Source organism: Sinohyriopsis cumingii, chromosome 6 (genome assembly GCF_028554795.1).
Source record: "Sinohyriopsis cumingii isolate HCF-2022 chromosome 6, ASM2855479v2, whole genome shotgun sequence".
In the NCBI taxonomy this organism is placed as follows: Eukaryota; Metazoa; Mollusca; class Bivalvia; order Unionida; family Unionidae; genus Sinohyriopsis; species Sinohyriopsis cumingii.
In genome coordinates, this window is record NC_142966.1 from 98,465,348 (window position 1) to 98,493,197 (window position 27,850).

Sequence of the window (27,850 nt, forward strand, 5' to 3'; positions counted from 1 at the left end):
GCCGACGTGATGTTTCATGTGCGTGTTACTAACCCAGATAATACTGCTATTCAAATGTATAAATGCTTTGATTTAATCCGCTCAAATACGCTTATGTTCTTGGAAGACTGAAATGGCTAAATTAGGGCCGTTAGAACTCACGTTACAGAGTAATAGAACCTATTATGATTCCAAATAATAATGTCCTATCATGAAGTCACCGTTTTCAATAGCCCAAAACGGATTGCACAAATAAAGCGAGCATTATGAAATGATTAGGGATGACCAACTCAGTGACAATCAAGTTGTCAATTCAGAGATGTCAGATGCAAAAGAGAGGTGGAATATTTCTATTCCTCATGGTTATTTCCATCGTTGCTATCCGCTGTTGCTCCCGCTTCTGCAAAGGCGGTTCCGTTAGGGGCTGTAAGAACCACGACCAGGATGACTGGAAAAAATGGCATTGGAGGCCGCATTAAAGAAGTAAAAGTCTATGACCATTTAGGCATGGTGGGTCCATGGTCCCTAGAAGAAGTGGTCTTTGGATGTAGTCTCGTCGTAGTGGTCAATGATCAATTTTGAGTTACTCAAAATGGCAAAATAAAATATTTCTGAGGTGTGTTTATGCAGGATTAACTTGCATCGGCGGTTCCCCGCACAAGGGAAACTGGTATAATTAACCTGGATTAGCACCATGGACTCATTGTGTCTCATACGCGATGACACCCAGATATATTTATATTTTACCTCGTACGGGCTGCAGCAATACTTGAAATTGTATTTTTGTTTTACTTGGTGGCTTTGCCACTCGACCTCAACTGATGTTATATTCAACGCTACCTTTGCAAACTCGGCTAGAGGGACCCAAATGCATACATCTTGTTGGAAAATCGATGTGCGCGCTCGAGTGTTTATCAACACCGTACACGCTTAATGATGTTACCTTATCACATACAAAGAACGATTAATAGTATACAAAATTCCTATTGACATGTACGGGCGCTCTACCACCCAACGGCGCGGCTCTCTTGTGGATCTCATTAAGTTTGCCAACATAGCGGAAGTAGACCTGGGCGAGCTTGTCATATTTCAAGATCAAACTGGAAAACTTAAAAGTCTAACGTGGACATTCAAGATATTGTTTTGAAGTTGGGAGGCGCTGTTGCAAAGAAGCTGCAAGAAAAATGAAATCAGATACCGGGGAATGTCAGTTGCGTTTATCAAATATTATGTTCACGATAATATTGCTAGAATAAAACAATACATGGGTCAACATATCGCAAAGGTAACTTCGCCACAAAGGTTAGTAACTTTATTTAAACGATACGAAGAACTGCGGACCTAGGAAGGAGAGGGTCAAAAATTGATAATAAAATAACAAATGGTTGATTTTTTTTATAAACCTAAATATAACATTTCAATAGTACCCGAATATGGATTGTACTTATTTTTCGTATCCGGTTGTTATAAAGGCTGTGGTCAATATTAATATTTTTGATAACAATTAGCCTTGTCCAGGAATAATAATGCATAATACTGCTGACAAAATTGCAGAATCTTTAGCCGTCGAAGATGACATTCAGTTTGTAACATTCCGCATCTATACATACATGTACTTAATCGTCTTTGGTGTTTGTGTTTAAAAGAAAATATCATTTCATATGACTGATGGATTCTGACGGCGGAGATGAGGTTGTGGAAATGCCATGGAACGGTGGATTGATTGAAAGCGGATGCTAACATTGATGGTGATTTTGTTCCACCTCTCGACTTTAAAGACGTGTTAAAAAATCCTCGTATACGTTTAAAAAATAATCCTCTTAAGAGTCAACTAGAAATCGATAGTTGGGACCACCAACATGTCAATACCGACTTGAAGGCAAGCTTGGTGTTATGGAATTAATGCGCGAAAATACCCTATCGCTGACTGTGAAAACAGACGTGAAATCTCATAGGTGTTGTTTCTATAACGATTAAATAATGTTCATTGACAAATCCACCCCAGTTACGTTCCCAGTTAATCATAATGCACCAACATTGACTCAACTAAGAAAAGAATGATCTCAATTGTTAATCAAGAAACACGCACTTGTCTTTGCCATAATTCTTAGGAGAAAACGAAAACAATTGTTACAGATACAAACCAAGCGTGCAGTAAGTATTTTTTTAAGTGAACTTGGTGTCCCAGAACGCACAAGTGTCATATATTGAAATGTTCTCCAAATATATATATTCTATGATTTCGTGGCAGTTGTACAAGTAAAATAGGGTTAAGGGTGCATGTGCATATTGCAACTGTTCATGGCCAGCCTGTCGATCATTTATATCTCGTGATAGGATACGTAATAAAAGAGCTATGATTTACCAACAATGATATCGAATAGAGACATTAATCGAAGCGGAACTACAGCTGCGCGATAAAATCACTACGAGTACAATGCTACTCGTGAAATATACACGTATGTACGTGATTGTATATAACATTTGCGGAATGGCATACGTTGGTCAGGGCGTAACAGGCATCACGACCACGTTTACTATTACAGGCACATTAATCGGCATTGTTGTTGCAGCCATATTAATAATAAGCGGTGTGGGTGGCGGCGCTGGTAAAATAATACTATCACCGCTTTCTTCGCGAATAAGTATATATTCACAACTTTTCGCTGCGATACAAAGCACTCCCAATAAAAATAACAAGTTGTACTAAATGGGAAATGCGGAAAAAATGATTGACTTGGCTGAGTTCGACACAGTGTTGTCGGAAATGGAAAACCACAAGTAACTTCGACCACAAATACGTAACAGGAATATAAACAACACTGATTTAGAGGCAGTGAAAATTAAGTAAATTTAGTATACATGCAGGTGCACTATTGGTTTCAGACTTTGGAAACAAAATCATCATTCGCATGATTTCACAATCGAGTGATTCTCAATAGTAGTATGATGCTATTGGTTTAGTTATCATACCTCTACTACACACGACTATTATCTTGCATGAGCGCCTTGTCAAAACAAGAGGATTTCAATTGTGCGTTTGCATACGTACGCGCCTCACGTGAGCAAAAAGTCATGGGGATGGAAGGCATTCACTAAAACTAGTAATGAACATGCAAAACTGTTATTATCATACTACTGCTACGTTTCACCCTGGGGAATTTCTTCCTTAAGAACCTAAAAGCACATGTTACGTGTCAGTATTTATGCAATTCGTCAGGATACGGAGCACACGTTAAATGCACTTATGGTGGGACAAATATATCGCAAAACAGTTGTTGTTGTTGCTATTGTTGTAACGTGTAACGTCATTTTTAAGCACAAGATATGCTATACATGGCGGCCAGTATTAATGGTGGAGGAAGAACCCAGGGAAACCCCAGAAAGAACAACCGACATTTGAGAAGCTACTGGCAAGCATTCTCACATACCCACATTGGCCGAATCCGAGACTCGAACCTACGCAAACAGATCGCAAAGTAGTTGAAATCAAACTGAATTATAAAACAAAGCATCGGTCTTGAGAACAAACGAGCAGTATGCTATCAAGTACTTGGTCTTTCCGACCAAGCTTTCTTTTGCGAGTTCCCTGCAATCTAAAATACGAATATTGTCATAAGTTATTACTTTCGTTTTCAAAATAAAAACACCCATAAAGATCATACATTCAGTCAACATATCTATAAAGTGCAACTTCCGTCTGTAAGTTATACACAGAAACAAAGACATCTACATCTTTATACATGTTACTGTAAATGTGTTTGCAGTATATAACAGCGGGATTGCAATATTTATAAAGTTGGTGTAATACATCAAATAATATGTAAGTGTAGTGCATGAATTCAACTTGTTTTCAACAGCGGAGTGCATGAAACCTTTCCACCTTAAGATTTCAAAGTGAACACGAAAATTAAATTGTATTATAGAGGTAGCTGAGATCAAGAGACGTTTATCCACGTTTGTGTTATCTTAGTATCCCCATGAGATTAGTTTCATTATTCATTTTGTATTATATAAAGCAGTAAAACAAAATATATCACTGTTTTTGCTGTGCCTTATGTGTCGTAAGACTATCGATGAGTAACAGTTGTTCATCTATCTTCATTTGCATTTCTTCTCGGCTGTATCTGAAGAATAAAATGCAAGAACAGGAGGCGTATAACGTCTATACATTATATATAAATGAAAATGAATATAGGTTCGTTGCGGTATATAGCATTACCCAGGGTGCACTAATTCAAACTTTAGTGAATTTGAAATACCGCTTGATACTCACTCCTTTATGAAAGTTTCAAACACCAGTAGTGGGGACCTTGTTTTATAGAGGGTCCTCTGGCCGTGGATGGGACCACCATCAATTACTTAAAACCCATACTCTCACTGTATCGTCAAGATACTTGCTTCATGTGTTGGCATATCACTCCCCGCAATGTAAGATCTTTGAAAATTAAATTAAACCTAACGAATACATCATCTCGTATTTCAGAGTAAATTAGCAAAATTAGAGCCTCTGATCGTGGCCATAAGTGCCCGTATATAGATGAGTACAAATACGGAGACAAAGTTTCAGCTACCGTGGAAAGCATTCCAAGGTACCGATGCAGTTAGTTACCCAATAATGCAATGTTTTGTCAGCAGAATGATACCCGTACTAAAATCTTGCAGATACACTGAAACATCGCAACAAGAAAGACAAAAACATGTTTATGTTTTAGGATTCCTTTTTCCACACAGCCTTGTAAAATCGTAAATATGACAACTGGTTCGCGTCCCGGAGGTTATAAAAGACTAATCATCAAAAATATATTGTAACGTTGGTTGAATGATCACAAAATTATTAAAGGTAATTAAATGGAAAATAAAACGACAATAGCTATATTAAATAAACTGTTTATGAATTGAATTTTTCATCTTGTGATTCCAAATTATATAAATCTGAGCGTATACTTGGCAAAATATACTGAATAAAAGAAACACGAATAAGATCGGAACATGACACCGATATTTTGGAGAAGGCAGGATTCATATAGAATAAATCACATAGAAGAAGTGGCATTATGCTCATAGGACACATAATTGACTCTTGCATCCCCCGGATGGGTGAAATTCGACAAGAGTACGTAGGTTGCGTGTGCAACGACGGCGAAACACATTTTTGTTGATGTAACGAATTTCACACTTTCATATATGTATTTTAGGTGTAAACTACATTACAAAACTGTATGATGATCTCCCCGGATATAGTCTGGGACTGTGTGAATGAAGCTAATTTATGTTCCATATCGTTCCTCTGCATTTTAAGCATTTTAGATCATGTATCTCTTTTTGATCTAATATACCTTTTGAAACGAATATTAAGATAAATTTTATTTTTTATTGCAGTATAACATGTTTACTTGTATTTGGGGAAGTTAATATTCCTAACGGATTTTGCAGTTCTTTATTTCCTCAACTGAACTTCGAATTGGCACGATACAGTCAGTGTTGTGCCGATATGGAGGTAAACCCTATATATGCATTCATACATATATATCTAACTATATACTTTTACACATAGATGCATTAACCCTAAACTTGTATAAACAGTTCTTTTTAGATGAATACAGAAGCTACTCTTATGAAGGATTCATAAATGAGCTCATTCGGACAAGATTTGCCCTTTTTGCTTTTCACTTGTAAGAACGGTATTGTCTGTGCCAAATTTAATTAGGGAGCATCGAATATGTTCTACAGAAAAAAAATTCCACCACGAATCGAGTGATTAGTGTAAATCTAATACTCAGTACATCTATTCCTTAACTATGTCATAAATGATACTATATATATCAACCACGACACTCCTACAATACCCCCTTGTGATATTAGAGTAAGCATACATTTCCTTCTGACTTTAGAAGCAATTAGTGTGTGTGAGCATGTGTATGCGTGTGTGTGTGTGTGAGTGTGTTTCAGTCAATGTCAGTGAATGGAAGGATGAGGTAAGCGTATCAGAAAAAAATCCAGACAAATTCAGCGTCACTTTCATAGAGGTCGTGTTTTGGAAGCTTCGTCCATAGCTTTAACATACATCTGAATCACGTAACTGCATTTGTAATCATCAACTCCTACGTTCGCCATTCATTTGATGTCTGAAAGAATAGCCTTCAATGTCTTGCAAGTGTCAGAAATGACACTATAGCTAAATAGGTCAATATTACTGTTAAAACAGTCAATTTGCATGGATCATTTCAAGGAATACCTAAAATTACCTAAATTGAATTAGTTTGTACTTCTTCCTATCGGGATAGTGGGCATGCATATAACCATGAGAGACATTTCCAGGACAAAGAGCCTGAAAGTCCTTAAAAATCACATCAAAGAAGATTATTTTGCATTTTTTCTATGGTTTCTTCGTCAGTCGTCTGCGCAAACTATTTCAAAACTATGTTCCACAACGACTCTAAAGCAAGAGAAGTTACTCTTCTTTCCTTAAACAAGTGACTATCAGAAAGGATGGTTGTTGTTGTTTTTGTTGTTGTTGTAGGGTTTAACGCCATTTTTCAGGACAGGATAGGCTATACATTCGGACGGTATAAATATTGGAAAAAGGACCCGGGAAAATGTAGGAAAGAACCGTCGACCCACAAGAAGCTACTACAAGCTTTCTAACTTAACCACATTGGCCGAGCCCGAGACCCGAACCTAAGCCGATAGAGGTGAGACGGCAGTAACGGAGAGACGGGACAAAAATGATCAGGCCTTATAGTGGCTGATACATCATATTACAAATATTTCACTTCTAGGATAGCCTTGTTTATTTGGTTATACAATATATAATACATTCTTTTTTTGTTGCTGCTTCGTTTGATCATTTTAGGAGATAGTAGGATAACGGTGTATGAAGAAAAGATCAAATTCGCCTACCTGAAGTTACATTCATAATACTTGAAGACAGAAACGGTTATGAGTAATAATCAAATCAAGAGCCAAATTTCATAAACATTTTTCGTAGAAAATATCTTTAGGTTACAGTTACAACATTATGGAAACCGTCTTCGATTGTACTTAAAGTAAACTCTTCCTAAACATGTCCATACGGACCATAAATCATATATTCTTGTACGCAAACAAATATTGCTCTTTTGAGTCAATACATGAGAAAACATCGTTTTATCAAAGGAATCATATGATAATAGGCCTACGAAGACGGACGATTGTGTATCTGTGATGATGTGTTATACATTGATCTTATGGAATGGTCAGAATGTATCGGTCTGCGTTTGGAATGTACGTCATTCGGAAAAACGAGGCACGATCGTTTCCAGGAAACCGATATTTTTACCGCAAAATGTTCCTTCTGAAAATCTATAAATACTGCATACTTTACAGAAGTTTCCTCTCGTATCGCAACGTTTAAGTCAATTCGACTAATTAAATTCAGTAGATATTAGAAAATTACTTTTGCAACGTAAACCACATATTCAGATAGCGAAACAGCTAAATAATTGTATCGCTTCGGCTGACACTAAAGAAATCATATGCATCACGAGTGAGTGTTTCACCACAGCGAGACTCCTCTACACTCTGTACAGAGGTGCCAACGCTTATGTGGAAATGACAGTAGTTTGTGAAAAGACGAATATAAGTTTGTGATTTCGTTCTCAAACTTATCTACTTTTAAAATGTTAACACATGTCATTATATGCCTAACAATTGTTTCTAAAGCATAAAAATAATATGGACTTGTAAGACTGAGGTGTTGACATAAAAAAATTAAATCTGTCGCAACCCAGACAAAATAGCAATATTTTGACTTCCATATCCCTATTTCTAATATTTTTGATGCAAATACAAGTTTTGTTTTTGTTTAGTTTTGAACAAACACATTATGTTAATTCTGTATCGTTTCAATTGATACTAGTTTGGACCATACAGAAACGAGTCCCAAACTACTGCTCGAATAATCATGATGAACACGGCTCCTTCAACCATCGACACTCCATTTGCATGGTTTAGGGTTCATATAAAATAGGAACAGATTGCTAAAGACAAGTACAATAGTATGACTTGCTTTTTGGTATGGACAAGTACTTTATTGTTATCAGCCATGAAAGGAAAGTACTGCTTCCTGAGAGTGTATATTCATGTTATCAGCCATGAAAGGAAAGTACTGCTTCCTGAAAGTGTATATTCGTGTTTTGCAATCCATTTTATAAATATCTTTAGTACGTACGCCATTAATATGCTTTTTATTTGCTTATTAAATCTCTGACTATCGAAGACATATGAAGTCTTTCTACAGACTTGTTGATCTGTTATACTGATGAATAATTTGTATCATATATTATATAGGTGAATTGAGATATTGGATGGTCATGCCTAAACAAAGTCAAGTTTACCCCAAGAGTGTTCGATTTATTCAATTAATACAAATTTTGAGAATTTCATTTTTTTTTCTGTTAGGTACCACCATTAATCCTTCAGTAAAGGCAATGTCTTAGTGTAGCCATCCCCTATGTTATTCTGTGAATGACACTCGAAAGTGTACGGATAGGAGATATCAGTGTGGTACACAAGTCCATCGTTCGATATATTATATTATATATATATATATATATATATATATATATATATATATATATGTGTGTGTGTGTGTGTGTGTGTGTGTGTGTACCAAAAACCCTATTATGTGCATTCTTCTAATGGATTATACACTAATTTATAATTGATATATGTAGAGCTCAGCATATGGTTTCTTGTCAGAGTGGTTCGTTGCTACTCTTAAGCAAAAATGTTCTAACAAAACTCAGTTTGATCCAGCAATTAAATGCTTGTAATCTTACGACATTACTTTTTGGCAAAGCAAATGTAAAGGAAACTTACCCCATGGCACGCTGATGTATAGGATAGGCACTTCTTGGACGTTCGGGCCTCCTAAAATTAATGGCATATAATTTTGTAAATATATTTGTTTTTAAAAACCCAAAATATTTGAATGTACACCATATGGTGGTGTACCAACGATAAGTAATTGGGTAATATTATTGTTCCAGCATTGCCCTCTTTCGCAATCTTAAATTATACCCTTTGTGAAAATTGCGAGCACACAAGAAGAAAAGTTTCATCATACTTTTGTTAGGCGAGTTTTAAGAAAATCTTTGATAAACCGTTAATAGATGAATGTTCTGAATACATTTTGTGATTTCATGTCCTTCAATCTTTCTTCTATTAAATGAGGGTTGATTTGTAAACACGTATCCATTGTTAACACCTCAAATATACATAGTTCATACCATTTGCAGCATTATTAGGATAAATTTCAAGTTTTGAGACAATTAACTCTAGCAAAGTTATAACAAAATAGTGTGAAGTATATGCCTAAAGTGTTAATTTTGTTCCTAAATTAAGTACTTTATTATATGCTACTCATATCATTATTTAATAAAATTGCTATCGTTCAATGTACCACGAGAAAATAAATAGAATTAACAAATTTTGACATTCTATGAAACATTACCACCCTTGGAAGTGACTTGTGTAGAACACATGCCAGCATAGTTCAAAATGTGTCATGGAATCAGACAGCGCATATATTTATTCAAAACATACACTTTTATTGTATTCATATTCATATTGTTTTGTTCTTACCCATAACTACCATTTGAATTATTTGAGAAAAAGTTTCGCTACGTTTCTTCTATTGTCACATATTTGTAATTGTACGTGTCAAAGCTACCCTTCTTCGAATAATCAGAAAATTGCCAATAACAAATTAAAGAAAGATCATATTTTCATAACATCTTATATATGGTTCATTCTTACACTTGAAATTTATTAAGATATCTTAGCTAGAACAGCAATACAAAGTTTTAAGTTCACCAGCATTAGCTAAATGCAATCTGCATTATATGGGTTGTCACTATCCGGCACGATAATGGTGAAACAGACCAATTGGTAAACCAGATGTGTGGACAAGCTACGATGATTAGTTTGTGTGGTGGCAGACGTGCTTTATATACTTTTTAAAACTAAGGTTTTCAGCTCTTGATTCTCCGAAAACTTAAATGACTCTGGAACAAAATGTTGAAACCTGTCCATGTAATTTTAATGTAACACAGTTGATACCATCCAGACCCTATACAATGTATGTACTCCTCACTTCCCCACAACAAAACAGATCAATTCACGTTTATCTTCTCAGCGCCTACCATTTGTGCGTTCTTCTAGCGTTTGTGTCTAAGCTAGAATCTCATTTTTTGTTCACTATATGAGAATCATGGGTGTTATCATCTACAACCATGTGTGAATGCTAAAAAAAGAAAAGATGCGAGGAAAATAGATAAGGAGTTACTTTTCTGGTTATTAAGTTGACAATATCGAGCGATTGTTTACATTTTCATTATTGTGTGCGTTTAAATTAGTTCATGTGCGGGAATGGCTGAGGTGAAACAAAGAGGGAGGGTGTTGTATCAAGTCTGGGGACAATGTTAGCAATGCTGAAGAGTTTCAATGATCCCTTGAGGGAACCGTTTCTTTTGGCCACCCTGATATATGTAACCCTCATTCAACTCACCGTAGAATATATTCTCTCCTAGCTGCTCTTCTGACATCACGATGACATAACCTAGCCATTTCAACTGTGATTTCGTCAGCAGAGTGTTTACGTTTGGAATGGCTTCTCATGTGAGCACTCCAGTGTCTGGGACCCAGTTCTACCCTCTTATCCTCATCCATTCCTCAGGCAGCATCCGTTGTTTAGCTTTTTATCATGGCGTCTGCACACCATCCAGATCCCGAAATCATATAACAGGGTCGGCAACACAATGGCTTCGTAGATCTTAGGTTTTCTTTGTAGACTGATACCTCAACTCTACCCTGTATTTGCACGTAGTCTGCCAAATGTCACACTTGATTAAGTATGTCCGGCGTTGGTTTCAGCATCGATGTGAACTGCACATGACAGATATTTGTGAATTTGTCCACTTGCACGAGGGTTGGACCATTTACTGTGATGATAACATTTGCTTAAAGCTTTCTTGGTGCAGAATGATGTATCAACTTCGTCTTCTTGATACTGAGTGCGCGACCTTAACTGTCACAAGCTGAATCGAAATGGTGCATACTGTAATGAAAGTCAGACTCAGATTTATCATTCGGGGAACAGTCATCAATTAAACGATCATGAACAGTCACTTAGTGTAACTTTGTCTTCACCTGTAATCTCATCATATTGAATAGCTTGCCTCAGTTCAGTAACAGATGTAGACCCCAGTGTAATGGAAGGCATACATAATACTGAGGAGGGATGGGACCGACACACAGTCTTGACTAACTTAATTGGTGACTGGACATGGTTCAGCTGACTCATCGACATCCACAATACCAATAAGCATACCATCATGGAATCGCCAAATAATTGCGAGGTACTTCTCGAGGCACACAAAATTGTCATTGATCATGCAAAGGCCTCCACTGCTGACTATGTCAATGGCTTTATTCTGGACGATGAATGTCGTATATAGGTTGGAGTTCTGTTCCTTTCATTTCAAGAGGAACTGACGAACTGCAAATACCACTTTGTGGTCCTTCGTCCTTTCATGAAGCCACACTGCTTCCCTTGCTTAAGCCCTTGATATATGTGATTCCCAAGCTGATTTGGAATAAATTTAGCACAGATTTTCCCTGGTATTGACAGCAAGTAGATTCCCCGATGATTGTCTAAGGATTATCTGTTGTATTTCCGCTTGTATTAAGGCATAATGGATGCAATACATTCCTGGGGTGTAGTAACTCAAATTCACATTGATTGGAAGAGATCAGTAACGTTTATGTGCCATGTTCGAGACTCCGGCTTTGTAGACTTCAGCTGGCATAACATCTGCTCCAAGTTCACTGCATCTGGTTCACGTATGTAAGTATGATTGTATATGTGTATTTATGTGTGTTTACGCGTACCTATGAAAAAGAGCGATATAATGCTACACAGACTAGAGTTCGGTTGCATTCACTCCTGCACCCAATATAGATTACTTTATATTCAGAACTCAAATGCAAGTTTTAAAGCAACTAACTGGCTGTTGTGTACCTTGTTGCAAGAAAAGAAAGAAAAACAATTTAGTATGTCATTGTGTTAGATACAGTCAATACGGTAGGTACAAGTGTAGTTTTGCTTTTGATAGAGAGAAAGAAATTACGTGTTTTAAGCAGTATTGTTTGCAATGTCTCCGTATTGATATAAAAGTAAAATATTCATATATACTTGCATAATACAGTCCTAGTTTGATTATGTATAGTGCCCTCTTTTATTACGTACAACGAAATTCGCAAAGGCAGTTCATGCGCTAGTTGTTATGAGAGACGTTACGTGAAAAGTCGCAACTTCCAGATTTTAATATGACTGATGACAGACAGATTTTATTAGCCAAGAACATAGAACAAACTAAAATGGATAAATGTGCAACTTCTTGGTGAGGATTTGCAAGACATCGAAGTACATCTAGTACCACATTACATCTGTATACCACAGTTAGGGGTACCTCAAACTTTCCGCAAATTGCCCGTTACTCATCACTACATCTTAAATATAGATTAAACGACGTATTTCGATCAAACCTCCATTGCAATATAAATTTCACAGAATAATCGCACAGATCGCACTTATCTGGACTCAAACGACGATAGACTGGTTTGCCAAACTGAAATGCTTGTTGTTTGTTTGTTGGTTTTTTGTTGTTGTTATTTTTGTTTTCATTTGTTTAAATACATGTCAAGAACCAACTGAAAGAATATACATAATGATTATTTAAAATGAGTTATCAGATTTGTATTGCATGTATTCTTGCAATATTTATGTTGGTACATCAAACTATCAAGATGTTTCTGATTTCAAGCCCTATTACACCATACGTAATAAATTTCGATATAACTAAACACATTTCGCCATATTTGTATCATTTATTACTAAGATATTCTCATGAAAAGTATTAACTTCATTGCCTGCTTATACTGGATATTTTGTTCCCCGGAATGGTAGTGGGTTATCGCGCATTGTTTGCTGAATGTATTAAATGCACGTTAATATTCTGCTCTAGTAGCTTCCGAATTCACAGAGAAAAGATTTACTACCCAGACCGCTTCTGTGGCAAAAGTGGTTAGAGCGTCCGTCTCAGATGCAAGAGGTCGTGCGTTCGAATCCCGGCCGAGTCATACCAAATATTTATAACAATGGTACTAGCAGCTGCCTCGCTTGGCGTTCATCATTAAGAGGTTAGTGTGAGAACTGGTCGACCTGGTGTCAGAATAATGTGACTGGGTGAGGGATGATGTTACATGTCTGCGGCATGATGCTCCAGTGCTAGAGATCACTGCTGCCAAACTGCAGACATTATAGCGATATGACTGAAACATAGTTAAAGCTACGTTCAGTCTCTAAATCACACACACATGCACACAAATACATTTAATCTCTCTCTGTCTCTCTCTGTCTCTCTCTGTCTCTGTCTCTCTCTCTCTCTCTCTCTCTACATATATATATATATATATATATATATATATATATATATATATATATATATATATATATAAACAAATGTAAGATAAAGTTACCTGTCTGTTTTCTCGCGGAGTTGTACTAGCCTTACTTCTTTATCACTAAGCTCATCTTGAAGTTTTCTGGAATGTAATAGATTCTAAATTAATATTTTAAAGGTATTGTGTACATATGTAAGCGGATATGAATAGACATATCTAACATGAAACGTTTGCACACTAACGATCACTATACCGAGACAGTCTATTTTGTTTTTAGTTTCAGTGACCGGCTATGACATTTACGTTAATAGCGTATGTCCTCATTGATACGTTTCCACTAACAAGCAATTTTACGCAGTACCCAGTGTCTTTAATACAGTAGGCATACATTATGTTTATGAGAGTTCATAAAAGTGATATAGTTTTCATTATCCCATACCTTTAACTCTGTCTGATCTATTAGATTTTTCTTTGCACCGAGGTTATGGGTTCCACCTACATTTTAATTCACATGAACTAAATCTGATTGAAAATATAATTTAATATATACATATATATGTAAAAGCAAATGTTAGTTAAGGTTACCTGTCTGTTTTCTCGCGGAGTTTTATTATTGTTACTTCTTTGCCACTAAGTTCATCTTGAAGTTTTCTGGAATATAATTGATAATAAATTGCTATCATAAAGATATTGTGTACATATTTAAGTAGATATTAATAAACACGATATGTATGATACAAACTTTTGCACACTAACGAAGACTATACCGCGATAGTCTTTTTTGTTTTTACGCAGTACCCAGTGTATCTTTAATACATTAGGCATACATTTAGTTTGTGAGCTTTAATAAAAATTATACAGTTTTCATTATCCCTTACCTTTAATTCTGTCTGTTGTATTATATTTTTGTTTGAAGAGAGGTTTTAGGTTCCAGCTAAGTTTTAATTCAAATGAACAAAATCTTATCGAAAATCTGTGTTTTAAATGAACGCTTAGATGGACGTTATATCTAAATCATTGACATCTACTAACACTTTGACTGCCAAATACAACACAAATTAATTGTAAAATAGAAATAATGAACCTGCCTTTTCCATTTCTATTATTCAAAACATGGAAGGTATATTGTACAGACTGCTGATCTGCACTGATAGTTTTATGGGGTACAAACAAGTTAAAGCGAGAATACAAATGTATCCTAGCATGAAACAGCATTTTTCTTAATGAGTCAAGACAATATAATTCAACCGTACAAAGGTGTAAAGGTTACCTCACTTTGTCACTTTCTAATGAAAATATGGTTTGAGATATCATCAGCTATTGTTAAAGAACATATTTCTAAAAATAAACTTTCTTTCATAATGAAGTTAAAATTGTTAACTTTACAAAACATGGATCTTAGATCAATGATGATGTCTATATGTAGTCATCGAGACTGTGTTGGGCGCAATCATGATATTTTTATGCCTTTTTGCACAAAATTAAACTTGATATTTCCAGGACTATACTTCCAGAACTATATTTTAGTCTGTATTTCAATCCCAACATCACCACATCGGTTCCTTTGAACAATGATAAAACTAAACTGGCAGAAGTCATCCATAGCTTAACATTATGTAATTAGTATTAACATATGCAGAGTGTAGTTACTAATATTTAAATATGTAGACAATGACCGAAGACAATAAACTGGCCCTATCGAACTGCTCCATACGTATGTGTATGTACATCTCATTGCTAAAAACGTTATATTGATTAATGGGTTATATTTGTCACAGTACATGGAATTACAACCAGATAATATTTGAATTTAAGCCACAACTACACTTTGACCATTCCTAGTCCGAATATAGTTCAAAAAGCTAACTTCTTTTCTTCCTCCAAGGTTTTTAATCTCCTGAAATAATAAAGACATCTTGATAAAGTTTTCATCGTAGCAACTGAAGGCGAAATTCAAAATAGTCGATTTAAATATTCGAAACAAACACTTTTAATTTTGAAACAGAGTGTTTCCATAATGCACAGCAATAGGTGTGTGCATATGGTTTTTTATGCAGAACAAACATTTTGCGAATAATATTCGCATTAAAAAAGCTAAACGTATTGATGTCAGTACTTTTCAACAATATGGTTCAACGAACTGAAATACAGTATATCAACCGCAACTATAGGAAAGCCCAAAGCTAGTCATATTTTAATAGTACATAACAGATAGCATTTGATGTTTGTTACCTTTATTTACATGTCAATAGAATGATATCGAACAGAATAATCTGTCACTTCTATAACACCTGCCAACCACAGAAGACAACATAATGACTGCTTAAGACAAAATACTGATTTTTCAAACTTTAATGCATGTGTTACTATTTTAAACATCCACAACCATTAGTAAAGATGGACAATAACTGTGGTTACTTATTTAATATCAAAGATGCATGTCTTGTGCTCTTGCACCTTCTGCGCAAGTCATCCGACACAAACTGTTTACAGAAACCTTTTTCACGCCTTGTCTTTTCAATCAATATTGATTCCAGGGTACTATATTTTATTTATGATCGGAATTCTGAGCGATTTTAGAGGGGTGTATTGTGCTAGCCATGGAACTAATCTGTCACTAGGTAAACTGTGCTATCAGTTTGTCCTGAGATTCAGAAGCGGATTCGCCGTCTTTGTGGATCAGCAATATGGAACTTGATATCAGCAAAGGAGACATCTAACCTTGCGCTAATATTTGCAACTCTGTCGCTCTGGCTGCTACAGAGCCTCATGCCTTAAGAGGAATTATTCTGTATATAGGTGCAAGCATTTAAGAAATATTTCTTCACAGCATTGAAAAACGTCTCTCGATTCTTGGTACTTAAGGACGCCAAAGTCTCAGAATACTCTGTCCCAAAAAAAAGATTTTTTCAGGATGTCACATTCATTCCTGATTGAAAAAGGGTATTGGTGTCATATGTGGGTTAAATAAATATGCAGACATAAGATCTTTGAAATAATTCATCAGACGATCTTGTATTATATGAATGTGTGGAAAACTGCCCTGTAATTATACACTATTGACCTCAATGAAACGAATTACTGACTTAAGGAAAAGTGCATATGCAACTGTCTCCTTGTTGATCAATCGTTCATACATTGACAAGCTCTTGTTTACCAATGGTTGAGGCCTCATCTTCTTTAATGATGTATGTGTGCCACATATTTTCTGGTCATGATTGTTAGTTTGAGGTTTGATAGTGAACTTTTGTGCTGATGGTGACTTGGTGTCATAAGATACAGCACGTGTGACTTTTCCATTGGAACCACCTCCTACAGCAACTTAAGGTATGTTATACAATTTCATTTGAACCACTTTATACAGCAGCTTAATGTATATTATACAATTTCATTTGAACCACCTTCTACAGCAACTGTAGGTACCTTATAGAGTTTCATTGGGCTACTAAATAAACATTTTTGAAGTGAGTCATCTTTTGCTGAAAGATTTGTTTGTGGTTTCTTTCCTACGAAAGGCACATAGGTGGTGTTATAAGTACTTGGCTTAGATTTCTGCCTTATTCGGAGATGGACATTTGCCTCTGCATTGGATAAAGCTGTTAGAGGTTCCCATTGTTCCAGTAACTTGCTGATGCATGGGTCAAGTGACAGCTATATGTTACAAACGTTTTAAAATTGTATGTACTTCGACCTCATACAGATCTTGTAACTCCTTGAATTGTTCCACCCTCTAGGCACTTTTGTCCGTGTAATAGAAAACATCAACTAGCAGTTCAACCATGCTTATGAGTAAAGCATCAGCTGTTTTTAATGCAGCCATGTTGATACGATGGCATGGACATCCTATGGCAATAATATCCGACTGTTTCTGCCTGATAATAAAAATGACCCCTTTCATTTCCCCTATCATTGCTGATGCATTATCTAAAACAAATCGAATGTCATTTGTCCATGGTATGTCCAAATGCAACAGTTCATTGCTTATCACATTGCAAATATTTCCTCCAGTTGATGTACCCGTGTTCACGCTTGATACTGAAATTTATTCAGTCGTATTCTTTTCTTTTGTAGTATCTTAAAATCTTATAGCAAGAGGATAAATATGTCTGTTTGAATCAGTCCTCTATCAGTACCAACGCTGAATACTCCATACAGAGAATGGAAACATGAGAAACAAATGAAATATGTAATTGGGCTGAAATATACCTACTTACAATTGTCATTATATAATGCAAAGCAAAAGGTTCACAATTATTTGTAAACTTATTCATCTTAGTTTTATCTACTATGGCTTATTTTATCTTACAAGGTAATATTCCCTATTAAACAAAAGAAGAAAAACGGAATTATACAAGCTCACCACAAAATCAGCTTGCCGTATTGTATTAATACAATATGTGCATCTTAATGCAAGGTAACATTATTATACAACGTATCACTGACCTTCTCAGAGAGAAACAAAGATTGTACACAAGGTTTTGGGTTCCCTTGAACAGTTTATCAAAACAATACAACAACACAACATGACTTTCATACAATGAAAATATAATTTTGTTTTAAAAACTTCAGTACAAGAGAAAAAAAAACCTGCAAACTTTATGGCAATCAAAAATAAACTTTTCATATTTGACTGTTAAAATAAGAACTTAGAGGTCTAAAAATACATACCTTTCAGTTTTGTCAAAGTCTCGTTATGGTTGTACGTTGCCTGCTCATTAACGATATTCACTATTTTCGTTCTAGCACACGAATGATCGTTTGCGTTTTACTACCTGGAAACACGGCGCGAATAAATCGCTATCATCAATAGCAACTGAAAGAGATGGGTTTCTTCCAAAAGAAATATAGCAAAAAGAACTTATGATGGAATTACATCAAGGTTCTCCTTGGTAGTTATATACGTTGTAAGTTCAGGCTGTGCCGTTGACTATGAAGCAGCAAACTGATATGTATTAGCGTTTTCATGCAGTTTTATGTCATGGGCACCTGCATGTCCAGTAGCGAAATTACAATTACATAATTTGCAAAATGCAAAGTTTTCACCTAGATGGTTTTGCGTATTTAAACATGACGGCATAATTGTCCTTCCTGTTCTGTTTTCGTTTCTTTGCTGGTGAAAATTCTAGATGTTCATCTTTCCTTTTAGACATGATGAAGACGAGATAAAGGGATGGTGGCACATGGTTTGTGCAATCCACTATAGTTGTCAAAAACTGGCAATGATAGCCTCGATTGCGAATGAACCAGTGATGTTTTTGAACTATATATACTTATATAAATGCCAACAATTATTCTATGAAAGGAATCGGGTACCCATTCTAAACAGAAAAACGCAAAGGCTTTAACGTGCATCCGTATTCAGGTCGAAAATATGGAATAAATACGGGGAAAATGGGATACTTGGCAGTACTGTTCATACGTGTGCAGCCACTGATGGATTGTATATTTAACTGACCATCTATTCAATTTTTGACAAATATAGGTTTAAAATACTTGCTTGTTTTCTTCTTCTAATTTCGCTATTCTCCTGAAATGAAGAATTCTTCTTATAAAGCTTATATACAGATCAGGATATAACCAAAAATGTTGATATATTTATCTATTAATCCATTATACACACACACACATACACACACACACACATATACGTACATACATACATATATATATATATATATATATATATATATATATATATATATATATATATATATATATATATATATACAAATCTGCGATCGATCTAACTTAACAATATGTCTTACAAAATCATTATTATATGCATATTGACGATAATTAAATAATTTAAATTGAGGAGATCATCATATGTCGATGATATGCCTGAATTAAAAGGAAAATAGTGTCAGTCGTTGGGAAAATAAAACCCATGAAGACCGGATAAATTGGCTCACCTTCGCATAGTGTCAAGTTCTGTTATCAATTTCATCTTCCTTTCTTGATCGTCTGTCATTGCGATACTAAAATTAAATAGTCAAGATCAGATGTTAGTGTGAACGATATTTTTTATCTTGCAGAAGACATATAATAGTTTTAAAGAAAATGAAGGGTTGGTGAAACAATAATATTATTGGAGAAACATGTTCTTTTTATTGATGTTACAGGCATAAAGGCACCTGAATATGGCCTTTAAACATAAAAACAAAACGAAGTGGTGGTTTTTCCAACCGTTTGTATCTAAACTATTGTCAAAACTTAATACTTTAATCATTAAACATGGTGTGGCGGTGCTGTTATCTTTGGTGCATTTGTGAGTATGTTTCATGAAAAAAATCCATCAACGGATGTAGGTGAAGGAGGAATCAAGCACTGAAAAGTAGTCGAAGATTTTTATGCCAGTTTGCGATGCCTGTGAAACATACCGTGAGCTTATATAAATCATTTAGAATGAATAAAAATACATAAATTAACAATGTTATTTACAAGCAAAGAAATGATGTCACAACTGTTTGGTCGATTCTAAACAAATGGGTTATACTATACTCATTTCGTGTTTAAATATTGTATCATGAACAACACGTGCCGTTTGAATGTTTTCCTATCAGGAAATATGATATTTTTTATATTGTTGCATTTATTTTAAGAAGAAAAAATACTGTCTTGTGACAGACTACCTAGTTAAGAACACAAGTAAGCTATACAGCTGAGGTAAATATCCAAACCTTAAGTGTTTTAAATTCTTCAAACACCTGTTATGCAAACCAATATCATTTATGTTTAATAAAGGATCGGATTTTATATAGATTTATATGGACATGGTGAGAGACAATGACTTAAACAGTGGGTATTTAAGTGGGTACATGATTGGACCGGCAAGTAACTTGCTGAACGACAACGGATTTAAATCTATTTGTAGGTTAGAAACAGTCCATGCGCCATTGAATCAGGCTGTTTGTGACTCAATGCAACATGCTAATACGTGCATTTTCGCCGACAAGTCTTGCTCCTGACACAGATCTGGCTGGGGACTTTTTTGCTCCTGACTGATGTTTCCCTTCGATGTCGCTTTCTTCTCCCTTTCATCCCTACAAAATTAAATACATTACACAAATTTTGAATTTCATTCTTGTAAAGGATATCTTCTTCGTTGACAACGTAGCCATTGCATCACGTATACATGAACTCTGATGGGGGGGTGCGCGTTGGTGTAAATCAGACAATTAAAAGAAGTCTACGTTTCGTCGTCTAGAGTCACCGAGAGTACAAAAGAAACGCAATTTACTACATTACTGACCTCTACATCAATGAGTAATTCCCAACAAAATTTGGTAGCATTTATAAGTCTTGTAACATTTAATTCAGTGTATATTTGACTCCAGTAAACTAAACATTGCCATACTACAAACACCAGCTTGATACATTTGGATAAATATGCTAATAGGTACAATTGTTGTATGGCTGGTTGATAAATTATGAAGTACTTTATGGCTCAACATAGGTTGCCGTGGAGATCAAAATCCAAGAAACATTAGTCATCAAAAGGTGTGCAAATCCAGATTTTTTTAAAAGTCAATATAAGAATAGCTATTGTTATCACGCTCTAGTCGGGGTTATTTTAAAACCTTGCTCTCTCAGTCTGTACCAACCTATCTCTTGATGGAAACCGACATGTAGCAAAAGACCAAATTTAGTACATTACTTGCCTATGATTAATTGATTGATTGATTGATGCTTGATTGATTGATATCATCATTTCCTCTGTATATTACGAAGAGTTCAAGCAATAGTAAAAAACTACGGCAAGAAAAGAAACCATTAGTAATTAAATGTGAGAAATAACATACAATTACAAATAATCGAACATAAGTAGCTACATAGATATATAATGAACATCCATACATGATGATCACCTTGAGAAATAAGGAAAATTAATTTGATATTGTTTGTTTTCAAATATACCTTTCCATCAAACTTGAAATGTTGATACCACTTTCACAGCATAATCGCAGAGATAATACTCATCTGGGATTTGGTAGCTCTAGAAAATGCACACCTTTTATACGTTCGATTTTCTTTCCATAGACCCAGAACGGAATTGAAAAATATACATGCGTATTTTCCAGAAGCTTTAAAACTTGCATTGTATTGTTTCATGTTTACTTTGTGTAATTCCTAAAATTTCATATTATGTAACATTTTTGTCACGTGTATATTGTATTAATAGTAACAAGAAAGCTTTGTTGCACGAATTTTTTCTTATCAAGGGAAGTCTAATATATATTTATTTTGCATTGTTTGCTAGTAATATATTTTTTATTTTTATTTTATGATATGCTGTGAAAATGGAAAATTGTATCTAGTTGTTGACGTTCTCCAAATTCAGTGATAGATTTGTAAATAACATGCATTTATACTTTCTGACTGAAGGATAATTATTAGAAATATTACCAACCAATCCTCACATGACCACCTATAACATGAGAATTCTTGAGGGATATCATTATACTGTTCAGCATTTGGTGGAAACGATTGCGGTTATCAGCAGCGATCAGTGAGAAAACTCGTAAAAGTGTACTGATTGAGTACCATAAAATCGCTCATTATCTTAAAATGCATTTTTGCCGTCCGGTAGAATAATTTCCGTAACTATTAGTCCTTGCTTTTTTATATTGGGTGGATACAGTGGCATAGCTCCTATGAAGGCCTTTAATAAGAACGATCAATGTGAGAAGAATTTTCTCTGTCGAGCTAAACGAAAAAGACTAAATTTATTGTTCATGGTCGAGTACAACGTGGTGGGACACACAGCCGCTCCATTGTTCAGAGTCAGTTCGTTTTTTAAGTGACTTCCGCCATTACTACGTACAAGGAATGTACGTATAGGATAAACGTATCCAGTTCACCATGAATTTCTACATCATCATCGTCTTGTCAACAAATCGTAGTTTGACCGTGTCTGCTTTAGTAGCAAAAGGAGATTATGGACAAAACGTCTAGATGAAACTAGATTTTCGAAAACGGTTCTCCTGTGAATTATAAAACATGTATCGTGTGGAACAATGATTTGCTTGATAACGAGGACATTGTTTAGGAGATATGCTAAAAGCAAAAAATCGTAAAAACGATCTTGAATAAATGATTACAAGCTTTCGAATATGCAGCTTTGAAGCAACAAAAATAATTTCTTTAAAACGTCATCCTTGACAATGCTAAATTGAATCCTCGTTGACAAATTGACCAAATTTGCTTCAAACTGGAAAAGACACTGGGCATTTTGAAATTAAATTGAAATTCCAGTGATTATTTTAACAAATGATTCCTCTCAACTACCTTTTGAACCAAATAGTAAATGATTCCACAGATTGAACGTAATAATAGGAAAGAATATTTGTTAAACTCATCCTAAATATACTAATTGTAATTGTCCTAAGACACAATAGAATGCGCAGCATGTGGATCATTTTAAAGAAAAAATTCCACCAAATGGTAAACCGTTCGCTTCCAAAACATTCTGAGTTCCTAAATAAATGTAGGCCTTGAACTCAAAATGAAGTAAACATTTCATTTTTAAAATAATAAAGTAAAACGTTAGATAGCTGAAGTGTTTCCCTCAATCACAGTCAAAGGTCACAGACACAATATCAATAAAATATACCAACCACTAAATTAACACTCGCACAATCCCTGTTAGTACGTGTATATTTATTTTAGGACTGCAGAACGTATCGTCTACAAGATTTTAATCAAATACTGTCTGACAGTTAAATCATATCTACACCAAAACCTATTATTGTTTAAATTTAATTTCAAAGTCTTATTTATTTTCTTCCTCTGGTTTTGTTACTTTGCTCAAAAAGACATTTCTTATAAGGGTTTTATTGCAGGAGCTGAAGATGAGAATATGAGGATACGTATTAAATAATATATATATATATATATATATATATATATATATATATATATATATATATATATATATATATATATATATATTCTTTCGAATTGGTACAGAGAGTCTGAATTTCTCGAAATTGAGTGTGTCGATAAAATTAATTGGCGATAAATGTATCTATACATTGTTTTGCTATGCAACATTCTCTTCATACTTCCGACTTTAAAAGATATTAAAGTTCCAGAAGTTAACGCTAGTCGACGATCTGGATCAATGCGTATAGGAATACTGCTAGTCACTGCAAACACTACCATCTGTGAACTCATTGCAATCAGTACCATTTGTGAACAGACAATGTGGCTCACCTTTTGCACTGTTTTATATTCTGGAATTCGTTTAAGGATCATCTCTCTTTGATTTGTATGCGTGTTTGCTATGATTATGAAATATGTGGTGCCTTAGTATGGATTAAAGTTTCGAGGACATATACAAAATAACTTTCTGTACGAGATAGGAAACAACACCACTTTTCTTTGATCGAATCTAAAAAATCACAGTATATTGAACGCATGTATTTACATGTTTTGTCATGTGCAGTTCGTGCTATTTTAATGCATTCTTTCTTGCCATATAAATGGTTAAAGTTTTGTGCATTTATTTTATGAGCAAACAATACTGCCTGTTAACAGATTTTATGCCTTAGAACACAAATAGACTACATTAAATATTCAAAACCTTTAGCGTGTCAAAATCTTCAAAAACACGTTATGAAAATAATATCATTTACTTTTAATAAAAGATCCGGTTTCCTATAGAATTACATAGACAAGGCCAGATATTGAATGACTGAAACAGTTAGCAGTTGATTGAATATGTGGGTGGACTATTGGAGACACTTGCTAAACGGGGAAAGATTTGCGTGGCTTGAAATTAGTGGATGAGCCAATGATTCATGCCGTTTGTGAATCAATACAACATGCTAATACTTGCGTTGTATCAGACAGGGTTTGCCCCTGAGAATGGTCTGGTTGAGGATTTGTTTGCTGCTGAACGTTGTGTCCCTTTGATGTCGAGTTAGTCTGAATTTCATCCCTACAAAATTAAATACATTAAACAATTTACGAATTTCATTTAAGTTAGGGATAGCTTTATCGCTTGCTTGGCAGGAATGTAATCATGACCGACATTAAAAAATCTACGAGTTTGCATATTTACGGTGTATTCACACCTGTTCAGAATAATTAAACACATGAGTTCATGATTTCGGAAAAAATCTTGGCAAGTCGAGTTTTCGAAGCTAAAAGCTAAAATAAAACCAAAAGCAACTTTAAAATAGAGTACGGGTAAAATACATCCTGAAATTATGAAAACAATTTGTGTGTTTTAATGTTTAGTAGATTGAGACTGTTATGCATGCAGAAGAAAGAATATTAAGGCAGCAACACCACCTCTTGTACCGTGTCTGTGAGTGCATTAATAATATTAACATGATTGCATGCAAAAATTATTTATATGTAAAAAGCAATTTGAAAATGAATTTATGTGTTGTAAGGGGATCAAATTGTAATTATTTACGTCTGAACTTGAATAGGGAGAGGCATGGAAATGTTACAGAGAATTTTAAAAAATGCACTTTCTTCCTTTGTGCATTGTCGCCGATGTCGAATTTTAAAACTAAAAAAATTTCAAGCAATTTTTCCAGCGGTATGCGAAGATATCTCCACACAAACGTAAACGTGCAAACATACATACACACGCACAAGATAAATCGATATATACATAATCTGATGGGTATGTATTTTCCGGATGATACCAGAGTTTATGTATGTACTAGCAACATGTATAAATCAAACAGATATATAGATAAATAGTCATCGATCGATCGTTGTTAATAATACAGACAAAATTAGCGTCTCACCCCTGCTGCACATCGTTCTGACTTGAACTATGACCAGCATTCTGGTGCTCATTGGACCCAGAAGATTTAGATGTGTCCATGCTGTGAGAAAAGGAATATTATAAACAAGTATATGAGTATACTCTGGTGTGAATTTGAATGATGAATTCAAAGGCAAATTATTGTTTAATTAATGTTCATCCATTTCCAAATGATCAAGTATTATATCAACAGCGAGATGATTCAGACCTGCATTTGTTCGCAGTGAGATGTAATTAGAGTAGAATGCTTGACGTATTTCTGAACCATGGTATACGTTGAAACGTTTTGCTTGATTCCGTCTTTGTATTACAAGGTCCATGCCAAGAAACACTATTACAGAACTGTATCAATGTATCCAGAGATAATGTGAAAATGTGCCAGAACATAACTCTCTTTCTCTCTCTCACACACACACACATACACATACACATACACACAAATTAGTATCTTTATTGGAAGGTTATTATCAAATGTGTTAATTGTGCAATACAAATAACACATGATCCACATTTTTCTCGTAATTCCTTCTCCCCTATAAGAGATGACCGACTCAACCATTATGAATATTACAAAAGCACGCTTCCCAACCCCCCCCCCCCCCGGCCTCCCAATCTAGGATATATATCTACCTAGAGAAAGCAGTTCAAAATAAATACAGCTCCAATCATAAGTGAATGTTATGTTAAGGGGGCATTTATTTAGTACTTACGCAAAAATCTGGCATAGCTTGACTCCTCCCCCCAACAATATACATACGTACTTTTTTACACGCACACACACACACACCTGCGTACGTAGGCTTGCCACCCCCACCCCCCAATTCTATAAAACGGCCTATATGTAATCCATGCAGAAACCATAAAGGCTTCATAATACTAACGTGTTTAACAAACAGATCGTCCACCGACGCTGAATGTATGGCTGCATCAAAGAAATAAGCTGCGTAACTTTAAACAGTTTGTCTAGTAGCCGCTAATATTCAAACGCTGACTGAACCCAGTCGAACAGGTTACGTATTAGACAAATTATTATCGAGGTTTCACCCACACCCTGTGTCATATGAGTAAGCAGATTATCAGTAGCCCTCCTCCCCCATATGCAAGCCTATGCATTTGGGTTACCTCCTCCCCCTCCATGCGTACGTACTAAATGGATGGCCCCTAACCTCGCTGATTGTTCATATGAAGCATATAAATGCATGCAGACACCTTGACCTATTTGTCGACAAGCTGTAGATTGTGCAAGGCTTTGCCGGCATTCGTACTACCCAGCGTAATTTTTAAAAGTCTCGTATTCTATATCACTGTAATCAAAAGAACACTGTAATCAATAGAATACATTGCGCCTTACAATTATGACTGACGTGGTTTTCGTTTAATATTAGCTCGTAACTTACCTTATCTTTGACTCTCATGTGTATATGTATTGCTTTTATTCACACACCACAATTATGTAGTTACCGTCTACACTGCAATGTACTGGATTAGTAATATAAGTTAGTACATGTATACATTGATACGTTGGTGTTAGCAGTATATTACTTCCTTCTCATTTTATTTGTTATTGATGTGTTTTCAGGATGGAAGATACCAAGAAAAATACCGTTCTTAAAGTCTTTTGTTTCCTTTTCTTCTTCTGCTAAACTTTTCCCATGAGACGCGAAGTTAGTGAACTGTCACAATATTGTTTAAACGATTACTCCACTGATACAACATTCGTTAAAGAAGTTCATAAAAATATAGTGTGCTAAGTAAGGTGAACACTTGTTTAAAAAAAATTCTTAAACATTGCGAAAAACAGAACCTAAAAAACATAATGTCTCTGACCAGAATGCATAAACATATTATTTCTTCATTCTAGAAGATTTCAATGCAACCTGAAGAAGATATAGCGATTTGAAGGGCAATACAATCTATAATTGTGACGAAGACAAAATGAGAAAGGCTTTCAACAACACATTATGGTAGCATGTTTATTTTAATGCATTATGAAATGAAATGACTACTGGATACCAGCTGCCCTTGGTTTTTCCCACGTGTTTAGTAGATCAATAATAGACAACTTCGTGATGGAATTAATCTCCAGCCGCTATTCGCTAGGATCGGTTTAGCTCAGAATTCACTTTTGCAGAATGGAAAATTCTCCAATTGGAAATTCTAGCATCATTTTGGGATACATACTAGCAGCTAAGATATCGCCAGTTCATCCTCGCCGCTTCATTAACATTGTCTTATGTTGTATTTTAAGTATACCCTAACAAGTGTCTACTATAAATGATTAGACTACAATATATGTAGAATTTTAGTTTATTATCCCATTAGCTTTGAACTAATTAGCCACACGATCAAATAAAGATTACTGTCCATGAGAAGAGAGCTAAAAATGAGCTTAAGCTTGTAGCTTCTGTATTTAACACAGTCGTATGTATTAAGCTTAGTAAGTCAAAAGCAACCAGTCCTTATACTCCTCAAAATCTCACTTCAATAAATATCTAGCAAAATAGACCCAGTCTATTATAATAAACCTGTAAGAATATCGCAGAGTTTACAAACAGGACATGACTTTAAAAAAAG

General features: G+C 35.1%; 1 protein-coding gene across 1 annotated transcript in view; it reads right to left on the reverse strand.

Annotated features, from left to right (window-relative positions):
* Positions 1-27,850, reverse strand: part of LOC149797528 (uncharacterized) — a 152,917-nt gene that overhangs the window by 19,476 nt on the left and 105,591 nt on the right. Inside the window, exons 30-38 of the mRNA XM_089960771.1 lie at positions 25,257-25,337; positions 24,329-24,430; positions 20,430-20,531; positions 19,401-19,466; positions 18,986-19,015; positions 14,074-14,139; positions 13,564-13,629; positions 8,842-8,892; positions 4,020-4,106 (exon numbers count right to left, since the gene is read on the reverse strand). Of these exons, the coding sequence (XP_089816897.1) occupies positions 4,020-4,106; positions 8,842-8,892; positions 13,564-13,629; positions 14,074-14,139; positions 18,986-19,015; positions 19,401-19,466; positions 20,430-20,531; positions 24,329-24,430; positions 25,257-25,337 (651 nt within the window). The remainder of the gene's footprint in view (positions 1-4,019; positions 4,107-8,841; positions 8,893-13,563; positions 13,630-14,073; positions 14,140-18,985; positions 19,016-19,400; positions 19,467-20,429; positions 20,532-24,328; positions 24,431-25,256; positions 25,338-27,850) is intronic.